This window comes from Nipponia nippon, unplaced genomic scaffold (genome assembly GCF_047370975.1).
Source record: "Nipponia nippon isolate SJK-2023a ecotype South Korea unplaced genomic scaffold, ASM4737097v1 scaffold_8, whole genome shotgun sequence".
Taxonomy (NCBI): domain Eukaryota; kingdom Metazoa; phylum Chordata; class Aves; order Pelecaniformes; family Threskiornithidae; genus Nipponia; species Nipponia nippon.
The window spans coordinates 52,964,823-52,983,903 of NW_028262402.1; the positions used below are offsets into that span (position 1 = coordinate 52,964,823).

Sequence of the window (19,081 nt, forward strand, 5' to 3'; positions counted from 1 at the left end):
ATTATGTGGAGGCTGTAGATTTTAGGGTCTATTCTCACATCGGGGCGGGAGGGAGATGGGGATTAAAGTCCATAATTCCCATTAGCAGTAATTGGAAAGTAAAAGAATAGTGGACGGATTTAAAGCCATCATTAGGAAACTTTTCAATATTTTGCCTTATTTTACTATGGCTGCACCAACAAACTTTACTTAAATTTCAGATGAATACCAGCAGGCAAAAAAGAGTTACTGTTTTATCCATGCCTCATTTATTGCTTAAGAAAATTAGCATGTTTTGCATATTACTCAGCTGCACATGGTTGAAGTTAATGGACAATGCAGATTTCTCAGTCTGATGCAAGAGGTGAAATTTTTCTTTCAACCAATCTGTCCATTAAACATATCATTATTCAGTTAAGCCTGTAATTACAATTGACTCAATTATAATTTCTTTTGTTACTGTACAAGAAGCCCTTGTAAAAAAATCATATTACACTCAGATTTTTCAATTTTTGATGCACTACAAAATCTCCTTAAAATGCTCTATCTTGGTTTCACTTTCTAAAATTAGATGAAGAAGTAGTATCTGAGCATGCATGAAATAAATGTGGCTCACCAAAGACAAAATTCAGGGTGAGATTATGATCTTAAAAAAAAGCAATAGGTCTGTCTTAAAATTTCATCTATATTGGCAAAACTGGAACTGGAGAAGGACACATCCAGTTTCAGACCAGAAACTAGTAGGATGCAGGTTTATATCTGTATCCAAAACATATATAAAAAAATCAAGCCTCCATTAACTACAAAGGGATTCAGAATCAAGACTGTTTATAAGTCAATTACCAAGAATAAGATGTCACATACAGTTAGCTTTCCTGCTGGAAATAAATATCATTTCCATGCTTGGAACAATTTTCTCTCACTGAAAAACACTTAAAAGACAACAAAGAATTTTGCTCATATGGAAGTTACTTAAAGTTCCTCTGCTAACAGATACTCACTGAAGGTACATTTATATTTTGGTGATTTGCAATCTGTTACTAAAGTACTGTGACAGCAATAAAATATTTGAAAGGCATTTGGGATCACCAGCAAATCTCTCTAGTTTTGTTTAGATTTGGGGGTGAGGGCGGTGTTTTGTTTTTCATTTTGCAGAGGGGGGTTTAAGTTTTCCATACCAAAAATGCCTACCACAATAGCAGTGTCAGTTAGCCAGCCAGCAACATTGCTATCTACATGATAAAAAAGCCCTACAGCCTGAAGTTATCATTTACAACTCTACTTCCCCGCCTCCCAACTCTATTGAAATACAACTCAGCAAAATAATTAGTTGGAGATATCTTATCTATCAGTGAGCTTAGAGATGGGCACGTTCTGCTGCTTCCTTTTCTTTATCTTACCAACAAATAGAGCCTTTTTCCCATACTTCTAACATGTAGCTCCAAGACGGTCCATTCTACAACACAACCCTAATACACAGGTATTCCTGCTTCCCTTTCACCCTTTTTTCCAGTTTACACCTGTTCTAGAAAAATTTGAAGGTCAAGTTCTGAAACTCTGATAATAAAAGAAAAAAAAAAAAAGACATTTAAGGTTCAGACTGAATGCATAATGCTACCAAAAGCACATTAAACTAGACTACATCTAAGAGATGATGAGACAGTTGTATTGCTCCTTCTGCTATACAGTCAATTTTGCAAAAGCAAGAATCCTGCACACCAAGAGCTCAGAGATAGCTCTTATCTGCAACTCTAAATACTGGCAGACTTGCAACCAAGTTGTGGCTAGAATACACATGCTCTAATTTTAAGAACTTCAGAAAATTCACTGTTGCTCAGTTCAACCACTACGTGAACACCTACTTCAGCCAGCTGAGTTGGCTTCCAACTTTCTACTATCTCAACTTTTTTACTTTTGCTACCTGCTTCATAAAAATTATGGTAAGATATGAAAAAAACAGCTTCCATCGCACCATGAAGAAAATGCCCAGCAACTCTGTTACGAATGACAAGCATGCAGTCATGTGTCAACACACTACTTTCTCTAGAGTTCCTACGATGACCCCTATTTTTGTTTCAGGTATACGTTGCTGCAGCATATAATTAAAGAAGTTATTTGTAACAATATGCTTATAGTCATTTTTCAAAAGGTGAAAGTTTCCTAACAGAAAAGCCTGCCCCTGTTTTCACTGGAAAACATCTATAAACATTTAGAATCATAGAATGCTTTGGGATGGAAGGGACCTTTAAAGGTCATCTAGTCCAACACGCCTACAATTGGCAGGAACATCTACAACTAGATCAGCTTGCTCAGAGACCCATCCAGCCTGGCCTTGAATGTTTCCAAGGATCGGGCATCTACCACCTCTCTGGGCAACCCGTTCCAGGGTTTCACCACCCTCATCGTAAAAAATTTCTTCCTTATACCTAGTCTGAATCTACCCTCTTCTAGTTTAAAACTATTATCCCTTGTCCTATCGCTATTGGCCCTGCTACAAAGTCTGTCCCCACCTTTCTTATAAGCCCCTTTAAGTACTGAAAGGCCGCAATAAGGTCTCCCCACAGCCTTCTCTTCTCCAGGCTGAACAGCCCCAGCTCCCTCAGCCTTTCCTCATAGCAGAGGTGCTCCAGCCCTCTGGTCATTTTTGTGGCCCTCCTCTGGACCCACTCCAACGGGTCCATGTCCTTCCTGTGCTGAGGACCCCAGAGCTGGACGCAGCACTCCAGGTGGGGTCTCACCAGAGCAGAGTAGAGGGACAGAATCACCTCTCTCGACCTGCTGGCCACGCTGCTTTTGATGCAGCCCAGGAGACGGCTGGCTTTCTGGGCTGCGAGTGCACATTGCCGGCTCATGTCCAGCTTTTCATCCACCAGTACCTCCAAGTCCTTCTCCTCAGGGCTGCTCTCAATCCCTTCATCCCCCAGCCTGTACTGATACCAGGGATTGCCCTGACCCAGGTGCAGGACCTTGCACTTGTCTGTGTTGAACCTCCTGAAGTTCACACAGGCCCACCTCTCCAGCCTATCCAGGTCCCTCTGGATGGCATCCCGTCCCTCAGGTGTGTCCACTGCACCACTCAGCTTGGTGTCATCTGCAAACTTGCTGAGGGTGCACTTGATCCCGCTATGTCATTGATGAAGATATTAAACAGCACTGGCCCCAGTACGGACCCCTAAGGGACAGCACTCATCACTGTTCTCCATCTGGACATCGAGCCATTGACCACTACCCCCTGGATGCGACCATCCCACCAATTCCTTATCCACTGAACAGTCCGCTCATCAAATCCATAGCCTTCCAATTTAGAGAGACGGATATTGTGGGGGACTGTGTCAAAGACCTTACAGAAGTCGAGACAGATGACATCCGTAGCTCTTCCCTCGTCCACTGATGTAGTCACTCCATCATAGAAGGCCACTAGGTTGCTCAGGCAGGACTTGCCCTTGGTGAAGCCACGCTGGCTGTCCTGAATCACCTCCCTGCCCTCCATGTGCCTTAGCACAGCTTCTAGGAGGATCTGTTCTATGATCTTCCCAGGCACAGAGGTGAGGCTGACAGGTCAGTAGTTCCCAGGGTCCTCCTTTCTACCCTTTTTAAAAATGGCTGCAATATTTCCCTTTTTCCAGTCCCCAGGGACTTCACCTGACTGCCATGACCTTTCAAATATCAAGGCGAGTGGCTTAGCAACTGCATCAGCCAACTCCCTCAGGACTCTGGGATGCATCTCATCAGGACCCATAGACTTATGTAGGTAAGTTCATTCAAGCCTTCAAACCTTCATTCCAAGGATTAAGCACAGAACATGCTTTTTCCTCTTCCAAACATTTCTCAAGCTGTACATTCAACTTACGCTAGAGCATCCATCTTGGAGGAAGCAGGTACAATTTCCCTCCACATATCGTCAGACCATTGGCTTTACAACATCCACTCAAGAGAGTCCATAGGTGAAAAAGGAAGACTTAAGCCTCTAGGAGTATGGATAATACAGTCTTGATGTGCAATTATAATTTATTTATAAATACACTGCAGTGACAGTTTTGCACTGACAAGCTCAGGTACTAGCAACAGGTACTAGGACTGCAGCCTCACAAAGCTCAGATTTAGGTAATCAGCTGATTAAACCCAAGCATTTAACTAAGTCCAGGCAAGTTTTCCTATGTGCTTCTACAGTTACACTGCTAACCATACTTGAGCCACCTAATTCAACAGCTCTTGGGGTATTTCTAAAGGAGCTACAACTCAAACTCCAGAAATTTAATATGCATATTTGTTTTTTCCACATTTTATTTTTCCACTATGACAAATGACTCCTAATAACTTTCAAGCTGCTTTTATAAGCATCCCAAAGAGGGTTAAACTCCACTTCTCCACCCTTCAAAACAGGCAACTTGCAAATATATCTGCTAATTAGGCACTCTACTGTTACAGTTTGCTTTGATCTCAACAACAATCAACTTCTCATGTTCTGATGATACAAGCACAATTAAGCAGCAATCGAGGAGTTAAAGGCAAAATAATGAGACAGTAATACAATATCTTCTGTTCTCATCTCAGACTATTACATGATGCAGACTCCAGACATGTCAAAGAATATGGAAATTATCTTGCTAGGCGCACAGGGAAGTAAAAATCAACTCAACTATGCAGGTTGATTGAAGCCTTAAATGATGAAGGTAACTGACAATGACAAATATAACCTAATGTCATCTCAACCACCAGTGCACCAAGAACCATTTAAAAATGTGTACTTCATAGCAGAATATATTTACTTCATCTGTAGAAGACAGCTTTATACTGCATGCTTTAAAAAAACCATTTTCTCAGGTGTGATATTGTAGAACAGCTTGATTCTTTCTCTTTCTACTAATTCTGGAGGAAGTTTAACACATGGTACAGTGCTTTAAGGAAGCCTTTAAGGAAGGCAGTGAAAAGACTCCAGGACATGCTCTGGGTAGGCAGTGCAACTGAATGAAGCATGTTGTGCCTGCTGCCATGCACACCTGGCCTTTGAACCTTCCCACTTTTTGTACCCGGAAACGGAGTGGTGTGAGCATTAGTGCTGTGCAGCTACCCTCCCTCCACTGCTGCTGGGGAGAGCCCTTAGGCAGCTGTGGCTGAAAAGACTTTCTAAACTGAGTACGTCCAGTCCTGTCATGCACCACAAAGACGAAAGCAATCTTGAAATATACTTCTGCCCTGATGTGGGAGGGGAAGGAAATGCAGGAGGTAAAATTTCCTACAGAAAGGCACATCTGATAGAGCTTCGGTGCTGGCAGCCATCCTTCCTCCACATTCCACAGCACCATGGCTTCTGGAGCCGGAGACAGGCCAACAGAGCCCACCAAGCTGTATCGCCAGAGACAGCTATGAAAACACAGGGCTTTTTACAGAGCGGTGCATGCATGATTAATTAGTCCCATAACTGGAAGTCAGTAAACAATTTTGGTATTGTACAGAGGAAATAGGGAACACTTCGCCTTACCTACACCAATTGGCCATCATTAATAAAAATAATCTTTTAAAAATGTTGCCACTAAAATAATCACATCATAATTACGATAAGCAATTGTATGGAATGGGAAGGTACCATTTCCAAAGAGGTTTCAAGGTACAAGTCATGTGATTTTATGCCCAACTTTCCCCATCCACCAAGTTGTAGCAAATATTTGACACTGTAAGGCTTAACGAGCTAATCTGCATTTTCAACAATATTAACAAAAAAAATTATGCAGCGTAATGTTTGTGAAAACTCTGGATTTCTACCACTGCCAACTGCTCCCCTGTATGAACGGGGAAAACCTTCCCTTCCAAGTCATGCCAGCACATGCCAACCCATGGATAAGAGAACAGCTTGTTCTTCATGGCCCATAAAGCTGTTGATCTTTCTGCTAATTAGTGTTAGTAGAGTGATGAATCTCTGATTCAAAAAACAGACTGAGAATCCCCAAATTCATTTCAAATCAACCACAGATTAGTTATATGGGAATAGCAATAATTGCTGAGCATATTTGGATGACTGACAACTTAGAGGTAGAAAGCTGATCAAAGCAAGAATATTAGAGAAGAAAAAAATATAAACATCCCAAGATTTCTTAGTTTTTAGCTCTTCAATAGATCATGACATAATTTCATTAATGTAAAGTGCTTTAGGATCTTTGGATTAAAGATGCTATACAATGAAACTGTATGTGTTATGTCACCAGTATTTGTATAAGATCAATTTAAGGTTAGCAAGGTAACGGCCCTACCACAAATAGAGACAATTAGGCCAGCAGGAAGTCTGTTTCCAGGCAGTTATTGATGAGATAACAGGAGGCAAGATAAGGAGTTCAAATTGTAGGTAACAAAGTGTGCTATTTTTTTCTTTATATCTAACTGCAGAGCTTATCAGTACAGTATAGAGACAACTGAGCTAGCTGCAGCGCTCTGCAAAATACAAACTCTTCCCAGCAATATGCTCTCATACCTTTCAGAAGTAGAAAGGGAGATCGCAATCTCCAAATTCTGCACCAGCGCAGCTGAGGAGTCTGAACAGAGCTGCACCGCACACCGTGGTGCAAACTGAGGAGCAGCAATGGGACATGAAAGCAAGGCCAATTCGATTTGCTTGTCTGAGTGATTTGCCAGGTTAACCCCCTCTGCAGTAAAAGCTCATTTAATTTCTCAGCCTTTCACATTACTTTCTGCCATGAATTTTATTTAAACATCTCTGAACACAGCAAACTAAAATCTGCAGGCAATTTAAGCCAAAAACCCTCTGACTGTAGACAGCCCTTTGAAGTTTGTGGAGATCAAGAAAACCAGCCACCACAGAAAAGCAGCTTTTTAATTAAACATCTTTTCTCCTGATTAGAAACAAGTTTTAAAGCCCCAGTCTGTGCACTGTTAAGAAACATCCTTAAGAAAGCAATCTAAGGCTCTGGGGAGAGGCATTTAAATACACGTGTACTCACAGAAGTCTATTGTCCCAAGAAGAACAGAGCTGACCTCACCTGACCATGGTTTGCCCTCAGTCTGTCCAGCACTCCTCCAGCGCCCCTGCACCCAGAAGGTACCAGTGTCCTTCTGAAGCAATGATCTTTTCCCTCTGTATTTGGCCTAGGGCTATAAAATGAGTAGCTACAGCTCAGCTTTGCGGCAGGGCTTACTCTGCAGTTGCACAAATGGAGTGAGGATTGTGTTCTGCAGAACTTTTAAAGCTCCAGTTTACTTCCCAGGTAAAGGATGTCGCAAGCGCTGTTATGGGAATGCATGCACGCCGGGAAGGGGGAAGCTGGAGCAGGAGAGGAGTTACAACGCAGAAGCAGGAGGAGAATAGAAAGCCAGACAATGATCATTGTGTGGTTTTGCTACCCAGAACTTTATAACCCTTTGGAAACACAACAATTTAAATTAAAAAAGGAACTGGTCATAAATTACTTTCAAACACTTTTACTCTGAAGTTGTTTTATCTCATGAATGCTTATGTTTAGCAACCCCCATTATGAAATATTATTTTTCATCCTTCCTTTCTATTAAGCAGTTCTCCTAGCACTTCACAACAAGAACTATTAAAGTAGATTTGCTAGACTAACAGCAGGCCACATCCAATAAAGTCTTTTCATTCCAAATTCAGTCTCTCTTTCTCCAAAGGTCTTCCTCCTCCCCCTCCTTGGGGATGAAGATTAAGGAAAGCAATACCATTGCAACAATTAGACTGAAGTGATTTTTCCGAAATATAATACCATGGTGTCTCCAGGAAGCAGTATTCATTTTTTATTGGACAAAATTTATTTAATGTCAGTGGTTCCCTAGTGACTTTCAACAGGAAGCAATAGTAGATTTATTCTCAAAAACATTGATTTAATTTTCTTCAACTCCGAAGAGCATTCTTTGCCTGTCACTGAAAACGTGTGGTTGCTAGAGTACTTAAAACTGGGAAATTCAGGAAAAAAAATCTGGGTTCCAGTTCCCCTGAAGCTGTATAGAATGTAAGTTCAGTTTCTATCCCACCTCTCCAAGTTTCCAGACCTCCTCTGCCTTGTGTTGATTTCCCACTGGAAAGACTTTGTACATCATTCTCAATTTTTCTCATATTCCTATATAAAGAGTTCTGTAATTTACTTTAGCCAATTCAGAGTAGTAGGTTCTCAGTAACTGTAATCCTGCCGGTTTTCTAAGCCTCACTCAATATATTGCAACAATATAGATTTTATTTCTTCTCAAATGTGACGCATAACATTATTCCCTCCTATAAAGCCCAATAAACTCATTTATTGGGGATCTATTCCCAGAGATAAAAACTCTATCTATTTACCTCTATTAGTATTCAGCCCTGCAGGATTTGAACTACTTCGTTTAATATAAACAAATTAAATTTTTATTTTTGTTTTTATCGTTAATACTTATGCTCTATGGCTCAATAATACTGTGTTTTTAACAGCAAAGGGAAAGTCAAAGTAACACACAAAGAACAATTCATTTATTTTCTAACGTGAAGTGAGCAACAAGCATCAGCATAGGAATACTTTGCAAATCTGTAAGTTAGGAGTCTTCTCTCTTGCTTTACTTACTCTCACTTAATGTATTTCTAGGAGTTTAGCAAAGGTAACATTTTTCAACAGAGGTAGACTCCGTACCTTAAACAATTTCAAAAATACCTTTCTGAACTATTTTCCAGTGGACTGATACCCATTGTTAAGCTAGCACTTAAATGAAAAGGTATCAAAAGCAACAAAACAGAATTAAGACTAAAGGAAGACAGTAATCAGTGTACAGTGATATTAAAGATGAAGTGTTTTTCCAAATGACAGGTGTCCAAATATTTTTTTTCCCCGTATGGACTATGAATATCTTTTCAAAAACATTAAGACTCAAACAGAAATTAGGGAAGGGATGTGTGAGCATAGAAGTAAACCCAAACCAAGGACACATCAGCTCACTCATTTTAATGGAAGGCCTTCTCTTTCCCTCCTGCCTTTTTTTTTTTTTTTAACATGATACTGTGATTCTTGTAGTTTCAAACCAGAACAGTGAGCAGTGGTTTCTTTAAAATCAGTTTTTTTAAAAAATCCCGAAAGAATATTAAGAACCTTCTGTCATCAGAATGACTTTGATTAATTTAATCAGTATCGTGAAAGCTGTTAAGATACTTAAACTATTTTAACATACCAAAGCCTTAGGGTATTCAGGTTCATTTAAAGTGCATTAGTAATAAAGCAGTTTAACATCATTGCACACTATATTCCCAAACCCTGCATGAAACCCTGCACAACATATTGGAGGCAGACAAAAAGCATATCCATTTCCCTTTATAAAGACCTCAAGCAATAATTCAAGCATAGAGATAAAGACCAGAGACTACAGCAGCAGAGCACATTTGCTTCATTTGTTTTTGATTAGGCTGCCTTCTCCCTCTTTATCTGGATGGCTTACACGGCAAAGTTCAATTTTTAAAGACCACCACCCTACTTTAAAGTTAAACAAAAACAAAATTAAAAACCCACACCAACTCCTGCTAAAATAGTAAGTAGTGTGCTCGCAATTTTTGGTTTCAGTAAAACACTAGTTTGGTCTACACGTCAAGTTTTTAGAGTAGTAATGCTCCAAAGAAGCCAGAGAGTTCACTGATATCATTAGCAAAATCGACACTTCAGATTGCTGTAAATTCACTTACCTTTCATGAAAGCCCATAGAAATCACAAATACTGTTATAATGTTTCTGAAATCTTCATAATACAACTCTTGATAAAAATAAAGTTGCAAGGGAAATGGCAAATCTTACGCTAGTGACACTAGAAATCACAGCAACAATTATGTGCTGATGTGACGCAGGAAGTTCCTGTAGTAATCTGTCTTTTCTTCACATAAATTATGACACAACTTAATTTTTTAAGTTACTTAGGTAAAAAAACGTATTATTGGCCACTCATTAGAAACATTGTAGGTGATTCTAATTACTACTGATGGCAGATAAAGAGAAGTATTGCAATAGCTTCTTGGAGCTTCTTCCAGTGTAAGGACAGGGAGAGGCGTGGGAAGGAAGTGAGAAAAGCAAATACTTTAAAAGCACTTCCCAGTCACTTATGGCAGAAAAGTCAGCTCTATCCACTCTGGCACCGTTTTTCATCCCTGAGCAAAAATGCCTCTGAACAATGTACATAATTCAGAGACAGCAGACAGTCACATCTCAAGTAAATGCCATTTCAACTTTCTCCAACCTGAATTTCACCTGTTTGATTTTGATATCAATCAACATCACTTGAACAGATAAAACAAGATGTTGAGTCTCAAATTTACCCCTTCCACTAAAGTCACTGAAATCTATTGTCCTTCTCACCAAGTACTTAATATGCTGTTCTTCACAACAAATTCTTCAAACTGTTAGAAATTGTGCACTTCAGGAATATATTTAATTGCCAAATTCTAGTGAATTTTAAAATTATTTTTCTTGAAATACACAAAGCAAGTGCCAGTTCATCTGTCCCAATGTTTTCACATTCATTTCACTCCGCACCCAAAACCAATCACTCTTCAGTGACTGCTGCAGCCGTACAACTCCCAGGACACAATCGCGATTTCAGCATCTGGCATCTTCCACAGACACTATCAGGGCAGGGAGGGCCTGAGCGCTCCTCAAGCATCCTGCTACCCCTGCATGGCTCCATGAAAGAGAAGTTGCAGTCCACAGCCAGTGGCTAGCTGACAATGCCCCTCCTCCCCTGGGAGTTCTCCACCAGATAAATGAGGCCAAATTGCTTTTTCTTTAATGAAATCAAGTCTAAAGGGACCATCTGTGCACTTCAGCTCCTTGAGGAAACAAGATGTATGTGATCCCATGGATGAATGCATGCAAGCATATCTCAAACAACCCTTAAGCTGCCAAACTAAGTCAGCAAGATAGATACCACATTCCTGAAAATTTCAAGAAATGGGTCATTTTCAGGCTGTGCTTGGCCACCTATCAGCACCCCATGGAGGTAGAGCCTCAGACATGAGGTCACCCCACTGACAACAGGGGAAACCATGTGGAAGAGACTTTATGGAAACTCCAGGTGGAGCTCACACCCCCATGAATGAGTTCAGCCAGAAGGCAAATGCCAGGGGCCAAGGTGCCATCAGCTCCACAGCTGCTAAACCTCCAGGTGACATTACACACACCCCAAACTCACCAGTCAGAGCACCTCCAAGGCTTCCTCTTCTGAGCTGTCTCCCATCTTCACTCAGCTGCCTCTTAAATTTAGAAGACTTTCCAGGGCCAGAAGAGACTTCAGGACTGCTGGATTTTCGAAAAGGCATAGGTGGGGGGGACAATATATGATCAAGCTGCAAAGAAACAGAGAAAAAAAATGTATAGATACTGTTTAAATGCTTACCTTCATTGGAAAAAAAAAAAAAATCTAAGTTACCTTTACCTAAAGATTATGATAGCATTTGGAAAAAAAGCGTTTACAAAGATCTTATGGTAATTAAATTGCTAACTGAAACCGAAAATTTGGCAAGTGCCAGATTTGTGGCTGGCTGTGTAAGAAAGCCATCCTCATCTTGTACGGCTCACACCACCTCCTACCACACTCTCAGACACCGAGCATTTTTTGCAGTGGTCCCGTTTCAAGGTACAAAGGACCAGACTTCAGCTTACTCGACCTTCCATAAAGCAGTCTTTTTGCAACTGTGAACCATCTGACCTGGCAACCTATGCGTTCTGCTCTTGCCAACAGTTTTCCTTACCAATTTCTCCCCAGCTTCATGGGAGCAGTCACTAGATGGCACTGTACTATCAACAAAATGCAAACCACTGCCCAGTCTACCGAAATATTGACAAATAGATTTATCAACGCCAGTGAAAAAAAAAAAAAAAAAAAGCTATCCTGTTTATAAAACAGGCATTCATTTACACTGACTTTGAAATAAGCGTAAATACACATCCTCATTCTTCAAATTCTGTTCCTGTCATCATTCCTACACAACAATTTAGCCCTCTGGTTTTGACAATACATTTAATGTGTCAATATTTGATGAAATTCACAAAAACAAAATGAAAAGCAAGAGAGCAAATACAGGCAAAGGAATAAAGAGCAAGGATGCAAGTAAGCAAAGTAGGAAGAGTTTTACAAGCATCCTTCTCCTTAAACTGGTGCAGTCACATGGTGTCACTATTTTGCAAACCACTCAAATGTTTTTCTATAACACTTTAAACCTGATTCTTACCACAAGCCAAGCACATCGAAGTCTTTCAGATTTTTACAGTTTATGTACTGAGACTTATCAGCCAGTCTACGTATCACCTGCATACCCAACTGCTTCATCTTCTCTGTCCACTGAAAGGAAGAAGTCAAGGTCACCACAGGCACTGATGAACAGTGAAGGCCATTTTTGCTTACATTTAATCCCACAGCAAAGTACAGTATGCCCTACAAAGCATTTTGAATCCCATGTTTGAAGTTCTTTTGTGTTTAATATTTCAGGTTAGTTAGTGTTTTCGGTTTCGTTTTTTTTAAATCAAATCTGCAGCTTATTGGAAAGGTTGGCAGATACACACTTCTAAAGCATCAAGAAACACAGTGTTTTCTGAATCTGCTTCTTCAGCATATTAAGACTCATTCATGTTCACAACAGACACTGAAGTAACTGATGAACTCAACAGCCCATGCCTTTAAGCAATTTCCTAAATCAGGAGGTTTTGGGGCCACAAAGAATAAACAGGTAACCATTGTTACCATTCATCTTTTACAAACACAGGTATATCACAAATGTTTGTATTTCCAAGTGCTAAGACACCTCACAAGGTGAATTTACAAATCAGTTAAAAAGGAAATTAATGACAACAGCTGGCTACTAAGAAAGATTATTTTGAGACTCTCACATAAGTCTATACGCAAATACTCAAACTGCTCGCTGACTGATGGATGGCAATGATTGCTCAATGCTGCACTCCAGATGACTCCAAGCATCTGACGACATGATTCAATCAAGGCTTCGGGTGAGTTATTGGCAAAAATTCATGCACTTTCTTAAAACACTTCAGAGTAACCAACCACATTTTATATCTCTTCTTCCTGGCCTATGGTTCATCAGAAGTTTAAACAAAAAAAAACAACCAAAAAAAAAAAAATCAACAAATGCACTAAGCTCTCTGCACATTAGCACTTAAGTCTACACAATAGAATTACTGTCTTCCACCCTGTCACCTTTTCCCCATATAATCAGTTATACAATCTATATAATGATATAGGTATACAGGTGTGTGTATATATAAGGTATAAGGTATATAATATGGCTGCTCAAGTCACTCCCGCAATGAAGAGACTTGTGCATTCCATGACATGCAGCCTGATTACAAAATTCATTATTTCCAATTAAGCTGTGCTCCATTTCCACAGAAGAAACTTCAAGATGGGGCTACGGTACAGAGCAGCACAGTACTGTCCAGGTGCTCAATTCATATTTAAGATGCTTTTCCACTGTCCAAACTGGCAGCTTCAGAAAAGTATGATTTTTGAAAGCTAAGACAGCTTAAATATCAACCCCCATTAGCTCATCATTTTAACAGCAATGCCCTGCCAGCATTCTCTTGCAAAGGCACATCCTTGTTGCTAAGTGACTCTACCACAACTAAAATTTCTGTTTGATACAATTCCAGCACCAACTTTGGGCACAAAAGTTCTCAACATTACAAACTTCAAGGACTTGCATGGAAACAGAGAAGGAGACCCTGTGCAGCCGGGGACTGGGTCTTGGCCACTAGGACAAAAGCTACCAGCCAGGAGGAAGTAATTTTGACCCCACGTGAACTGGCCATGCCTGAGATCCTACATGTGGAGGTTCTTGGGAACAGGACTGGGGAGGAAAAAAAGGGAGGGGAAAGAGGGGAAACATCCTTCCCACCAACACTTTTCAACATGATGTCCTCGATTTGAAAGTCCATACGCAATCCTCTGACATGAAGAACATAGGAATGAAATGCAATTCCTGAAGTTTTGCATTTTTAAACGCAACAGGGTGAAATTCAGATTCTGTTGAAGGAGAATGTGATTCTATTACATGAAGATAACAAAACAAAAATAAGCATTCTTGCATATGACAAATTAAGGGTCAAAATATCACAGCAGTATTAGGTTTCACTAAGCCTTTCTTGGGGGCAGAAGTTCATTTTCATATAGGAACAGTTAAATTGAATATAGCAGATGACACTTACACAACTGTCAGCTGGGTTTCAGCTGGATGTAGAGAATCATATCACATCATCTGAAGCTACTATACCAAAAGACATATGATCTAGCACTATAAAGAAACAATATGGAAATACGAGATTCAACATTTTTGTGTTGATGGCCAACCCCAGCTTTACGGAAACAATTACACGTATATCAACAAAGCATTTCTGGAAGTTATCTGAAGGCTCGCTTTTACTTCCAAAGGGCGAAATAAGATCTATAGCATGTACAGTGTGTATTTGAAAGGAGTCTGTACATTGTAACTGCTGTTGTAGTAGACCGAGAAGAGTAGACAAGGGTATACCCTTTAACAGCCTGGACGTAACAACTCTGGATGCTGGGGAAATATGAGGGAAATGGACAGCAGAAAGTAGCCAGGCTTGCAAGCTCCCCCTGAATAACTTCTTGTGCTACTCTCAAAGAATAGACAGCTAGATGAACCGATTTAACCCAGAGGGGCTTTCTAGCCCCCATTCAGGCCTCACTTCAACCAAAGCCTATGCAGCAGATGAAGAGGCGTTCTGTCCTCAACCGAACAGCCTTCCCCTCCTGCCAGGCAGAGCATTCAAGTCCAAGTAAGTGAAACCAACAGAGAATGTTTTATTAGGTCCTGCTTCCTTGGAACACACAGCTGATTCTGAAAAGGTATAACACGGCACATATTCAAATCACACAAAGTGGTTAATTCAGCCAAAATGACACTACACTTGTTCAGTAATAAGATTATGACAAGTTTAAATAAATAATAGCAAGACCTATCCAAACTTGTTAATACTTCTTTGAAAGACCTTCTGGACACCTGAACACTATGAAACTTCAGGTTGTGTGTCTTATAAGGTACAGATTGGACACTGCTGTCCGCAAGACAACATCAAAGCAAGTATCTTGAGGAATAAGGGTTGTTGAAAATTTACCAGAGAGATTTTAAATAATTTTACTCAAGCTGCTTCTACTCAGCATATCAATTAGTTTTGCCCAGCCACAATCATCACTCTATTGGTCTTTACTTCATGCTTCCTAGCTATACGGACATGTGTAGATGTTGGATGGCATACAAGCACAACAGGAGAAACCAGGGTTTGGTTTGTTGCACCTTTTTTTCAGTGAAACTTGCTTGACAGCAAGTTACAAGAAATACAATAGCTGTATCCCTGCAGGCAGTTTCCAGCAAACAGACATTCATGCTATACTTTGAGGTTTTGGCTATTACATGCTCTGCCCACTCTCTTATTACTGCACTCAGGCTGCAAACGTGTCCCTCTCTCCACACCCTTTTTACAGAAAAGTTAGTGACTTAAGGAGCAATGGGATAACGGAGGGCAGTTTTCCCACTTGTCTATGGAATTGCAGGGCAGGGGAATAAAAGAATTTGAGACATTACTTCAGAAAGTCACTACTACAAAGACCCATAACAGCTATGACAAAGTATATGAAAACAAGTATACGTCCTGTATCTATAGTACAAAGGGAGTTAAATTAGCTATTGAGAGTATACAGGCTGCTTAGAGAGGGATTTTTAATCAGTACACATCTCACCACCAGTCTTCTGCTGTTAATATTCACAATGCATGGATAGTTAACTTCTGTAAAAACGCTCCCTCCCCCAACATTAAATACTGAATAATTCCTTTCTGACAAAGGCACTTTGAAAGACAGAAAACACATGGCAAACTCCAAGCTATGCAGAACATACTGTTCTACAAAATCCATTTCTTCCAATCCATTTTTCCATACATTTCATGAAAAAATCTGCCTGTTTATGTTGTAGGTATGATGAATTTCTACAGGAAGCACTGTAAAATTTAGGAGATAACAGCTTTCACAAAACCCTATTCCTGCCCCCCCCCCCCCCCCGAATCTTACAAAAAGGAACAGACAGTATCGTTAGAGGAGAATGGCTTAAAAATTACATAGAACAGAATCATCAAAATATCCTTACCATAGACTTCTACATGTAGATTTAATGATCCTATAGAAACATGGATGGAATTTGAGTGACACTCTCCTCCAGGAATTTCTTCCAGGGAATCAGGACTGAATCAATTTGTCCTCAAACAATTTTTTTTGTCATATTTTGAAGCTATTAATTTTCTGTGTGAATAGAATCAGCTACATTCCTCTAATGAAAATTATTCTCATGCTTTACTAGCCATGGACTTCTAACGGCTCACCTACTCAGAAAGGATTATCCTCATGTTTTTAAAAACCTCAGTAGCATTAAATCCAGCTGTCTACCATCGTATATTTATTCTACAGCTAGAATGAATTCTCTGCTTGATAATTATAGCATCAAGTAGTCACATCAAGTACGTCAGCCCACATGTCCTTATGAAAATTAAGGACATGACAACCGGTTCAAATAAGACCTAGCATCAGCATTTAGAAGTACAATTTGAGCCGAGTACATAATGAGGTGTGAGGCAGCCAGAAAGAAAATAATGGATTTCAGGAGAGGAAATCCATGGTACAAGAAGGTGAATGAAGTTGAGATAACACAATCACACTGATAACACCAGGATAAGGAAAATAAGCTATTCTGAACTGCTGAGATTTGTTGCAACATGGGGTGTTTTTTTCTAATAAAAATTAAATTGAAATGAGAACTGAACTCATCTGCTCAACTCCACCTTTTCTTGAAATACCCTCTATGGTTTTATTGTCTAAAATACTTCACTCCCAATCTCCCCTAATCGTTCCATAGGCAATATTCCTACTTCCCACAGAAACTGGGAAGTACAGGTCAAGTATTCAGTCTTAAAAATATGAACAAAGATGTTCTATTAAGCATTTTAATTTCTTCCTCTTGAATGCTGCACAACTCCACTCTACCTCAGGTCATGTCATATATGCACATTAAATCCTGAAGTTTCCATAAAGAGGTTGTGCGCTGTCACCCATTTTAAGTCTCCCCCAGTCAGGCACCAATCCAAAAGAGATATATCACCTGAAAATTCTCACATGTAGTGCACTGAAAGCAGAAAATATGCAGCATACTTTTACAGCTTCGTTTTTTTCATTATCAAGCAGAAGTTCCAAAATAAAATTCTACTAGTAAGTATGCTGTCATCAAATATGACAAATCGCATCATACCTACCCAGATGTTTAAAGAAACAAGAATGGAAAGCATCACGCTCCAGTCCCATGCAGACAAAAGTATAAGAGCCTACCTGGTGGTGAAAAGATATTCACTTGTTCAGTAAAAACTCTCATCTTTACAAAGCAAAATGTTTAGGAGGAGCATGGCTGCACAAACTTAACAAACCCCTCCTGTCTCTTGCATCTCCAGACATAAGCTGTGCCAGAAGCAAGCATGCTTCTGAGGCCAGTTAAGACCCACTGCTAGTTCAACAGCGATTGACCCTTTGTAGCGAAGCAGACTGCAAGGAACATAAATCAATCTGTTTCTTCACATTATTTACACTGGGTTCCTCACAGCACGCTGCCTCTCTATCTGGCTCCTTTGCCAGCATTTTAAGCACAGATGCTGAAACATAATAGCCCCGTAAAGCACTTTTTTTGAGGCAAGCTATACAAACTTACTTCAGATGGGTACGGGGAGATGTTCTTATCACTTAAATATTCTCCTTAAGTCTAATTAAATTTGGCATAGATACACGAGTTTTGATTGGCTGCATTGACACAGCAAGCAACACTGAATATGATCTTATTAATGGGTAAGATTGTATCTTCCAAAAGCCAAAGGCATCTTAGAATTTGTTAAAAAAGACATTTAATCCAATTAAGAGCATAGTGCACTTTAGTTACTTCAGATGCTTTACAAGAATTCAGTAGAAACAAACTAGACTTGAAGACGAGATGCTACGCTGAGGTAGTGTAGACGCCCAAGAGGTCAGTCTTACAGTATCATCATAAGCAGAGGTGCAAACGAATTTCCAACAGGTATCCTGCAGTAACTCATGTCTGTGAGGAGCAGCTCCACTGCTTTTGGTCACAACAACATCGACTTTTGAAGGATCCTGCTTGAGGGTGCAATCTGAGCAACCTGGGGGTACACAGGAGTCTCCATGAACCTGCATCAAACCCAACAGCTGAAGGAGATTGTTAGCACTTCCAATTAAATCAACTGATGGTTGCAATACTCTACATCTCCTTTACCTGCAAGCAGTATTAACCCACCTCAGTTCTGAGTAGGGTTTAGAGAACCGTGCAATTATTCTGAATATTCACAGCTCTTAGAGCAGCCTCTGCTTTGCAGAACAGAGAAATACAAATAACCTAATTCTGCAGAGATAAAAGGAAACACTTCTCCAAAAACTAACACCCCTTCCAAGCGGCCAAGGATAATGAAGGCGAAGAGCGGATGCAGAGGAAGTCTCATCAGGCCACACGGATTTCACTGAACAAGGAAAGATCCCATTTCTTGCCCCCTTTCCTATCACACTTCCTTGAAAACAAGCAGAGGCTTTTTTTCCCCACCACCACCCGCCGTATGTCAAGTAGGAAGATGACTATTCATCCCACATTTCTTAAATTCAACATTGCCTTTCCACCCCCCATCCACAGATCTCCCGTGGATCTCCCTCAGCTTCAGCTGAGAGACCTTGCTAGTTCTCCAGTTGAATGGCATCTGTCATTCCTGTTCTAGACTTCAAGACTTGGACCATCTCACTTCCCTCCATGACCTCCAGTTTCCTCATTAGGACAGTCACACTAGCCCGTCAGCTACTGCACAGCCAGCAAGTCAAGTCCTAGGCTCCCTGTTGAAGGAACACAGTAAGAGGCAGCAAAAGGTCTTGTTTACAGTCAGGTTATTATCTGCTAATCATTCATACAGCAACTCTCAATTTACATGTGAACATAACCTGCAGCTGACACTGCAAACATGTACTTACCAAGGTAAACAGGAGAAACCCATTGTAAAGCTCTGCTGTTCACAAAGCATCAC

The 19,081-nt window shown here is 40.2% G+C and overlaps 1 protein-coding gene across 3 annotated transcripts in view; it reads right to left on the reverse strand.

The window, feature by feature from the left end:
- MAST4 (microtubule associated serine/threonine kinase family member 4) overlaps positions 1-19,081 on the reverse strand; it is a 307,392-nt gene that overhangs the window by 232,843 nt on the left and 55,468 nt on the right. For 2 of the 3 annotated variants that reach the window (XM_087741356.1, XM_087741355.1), the window contains exon 2: positions 11,130-11,283. In XM_087741356.1, coding sequence (XP_087597482.1) covers positions 11,130-11,283 — 154 coding nt within the window. Of the gene's footprint in view, positions 1-11,129; positions 11,284-19,081 lie in introns of those variants that run through there. The other variant, XM_087741354.1, reaches the window with a different exon arrangement.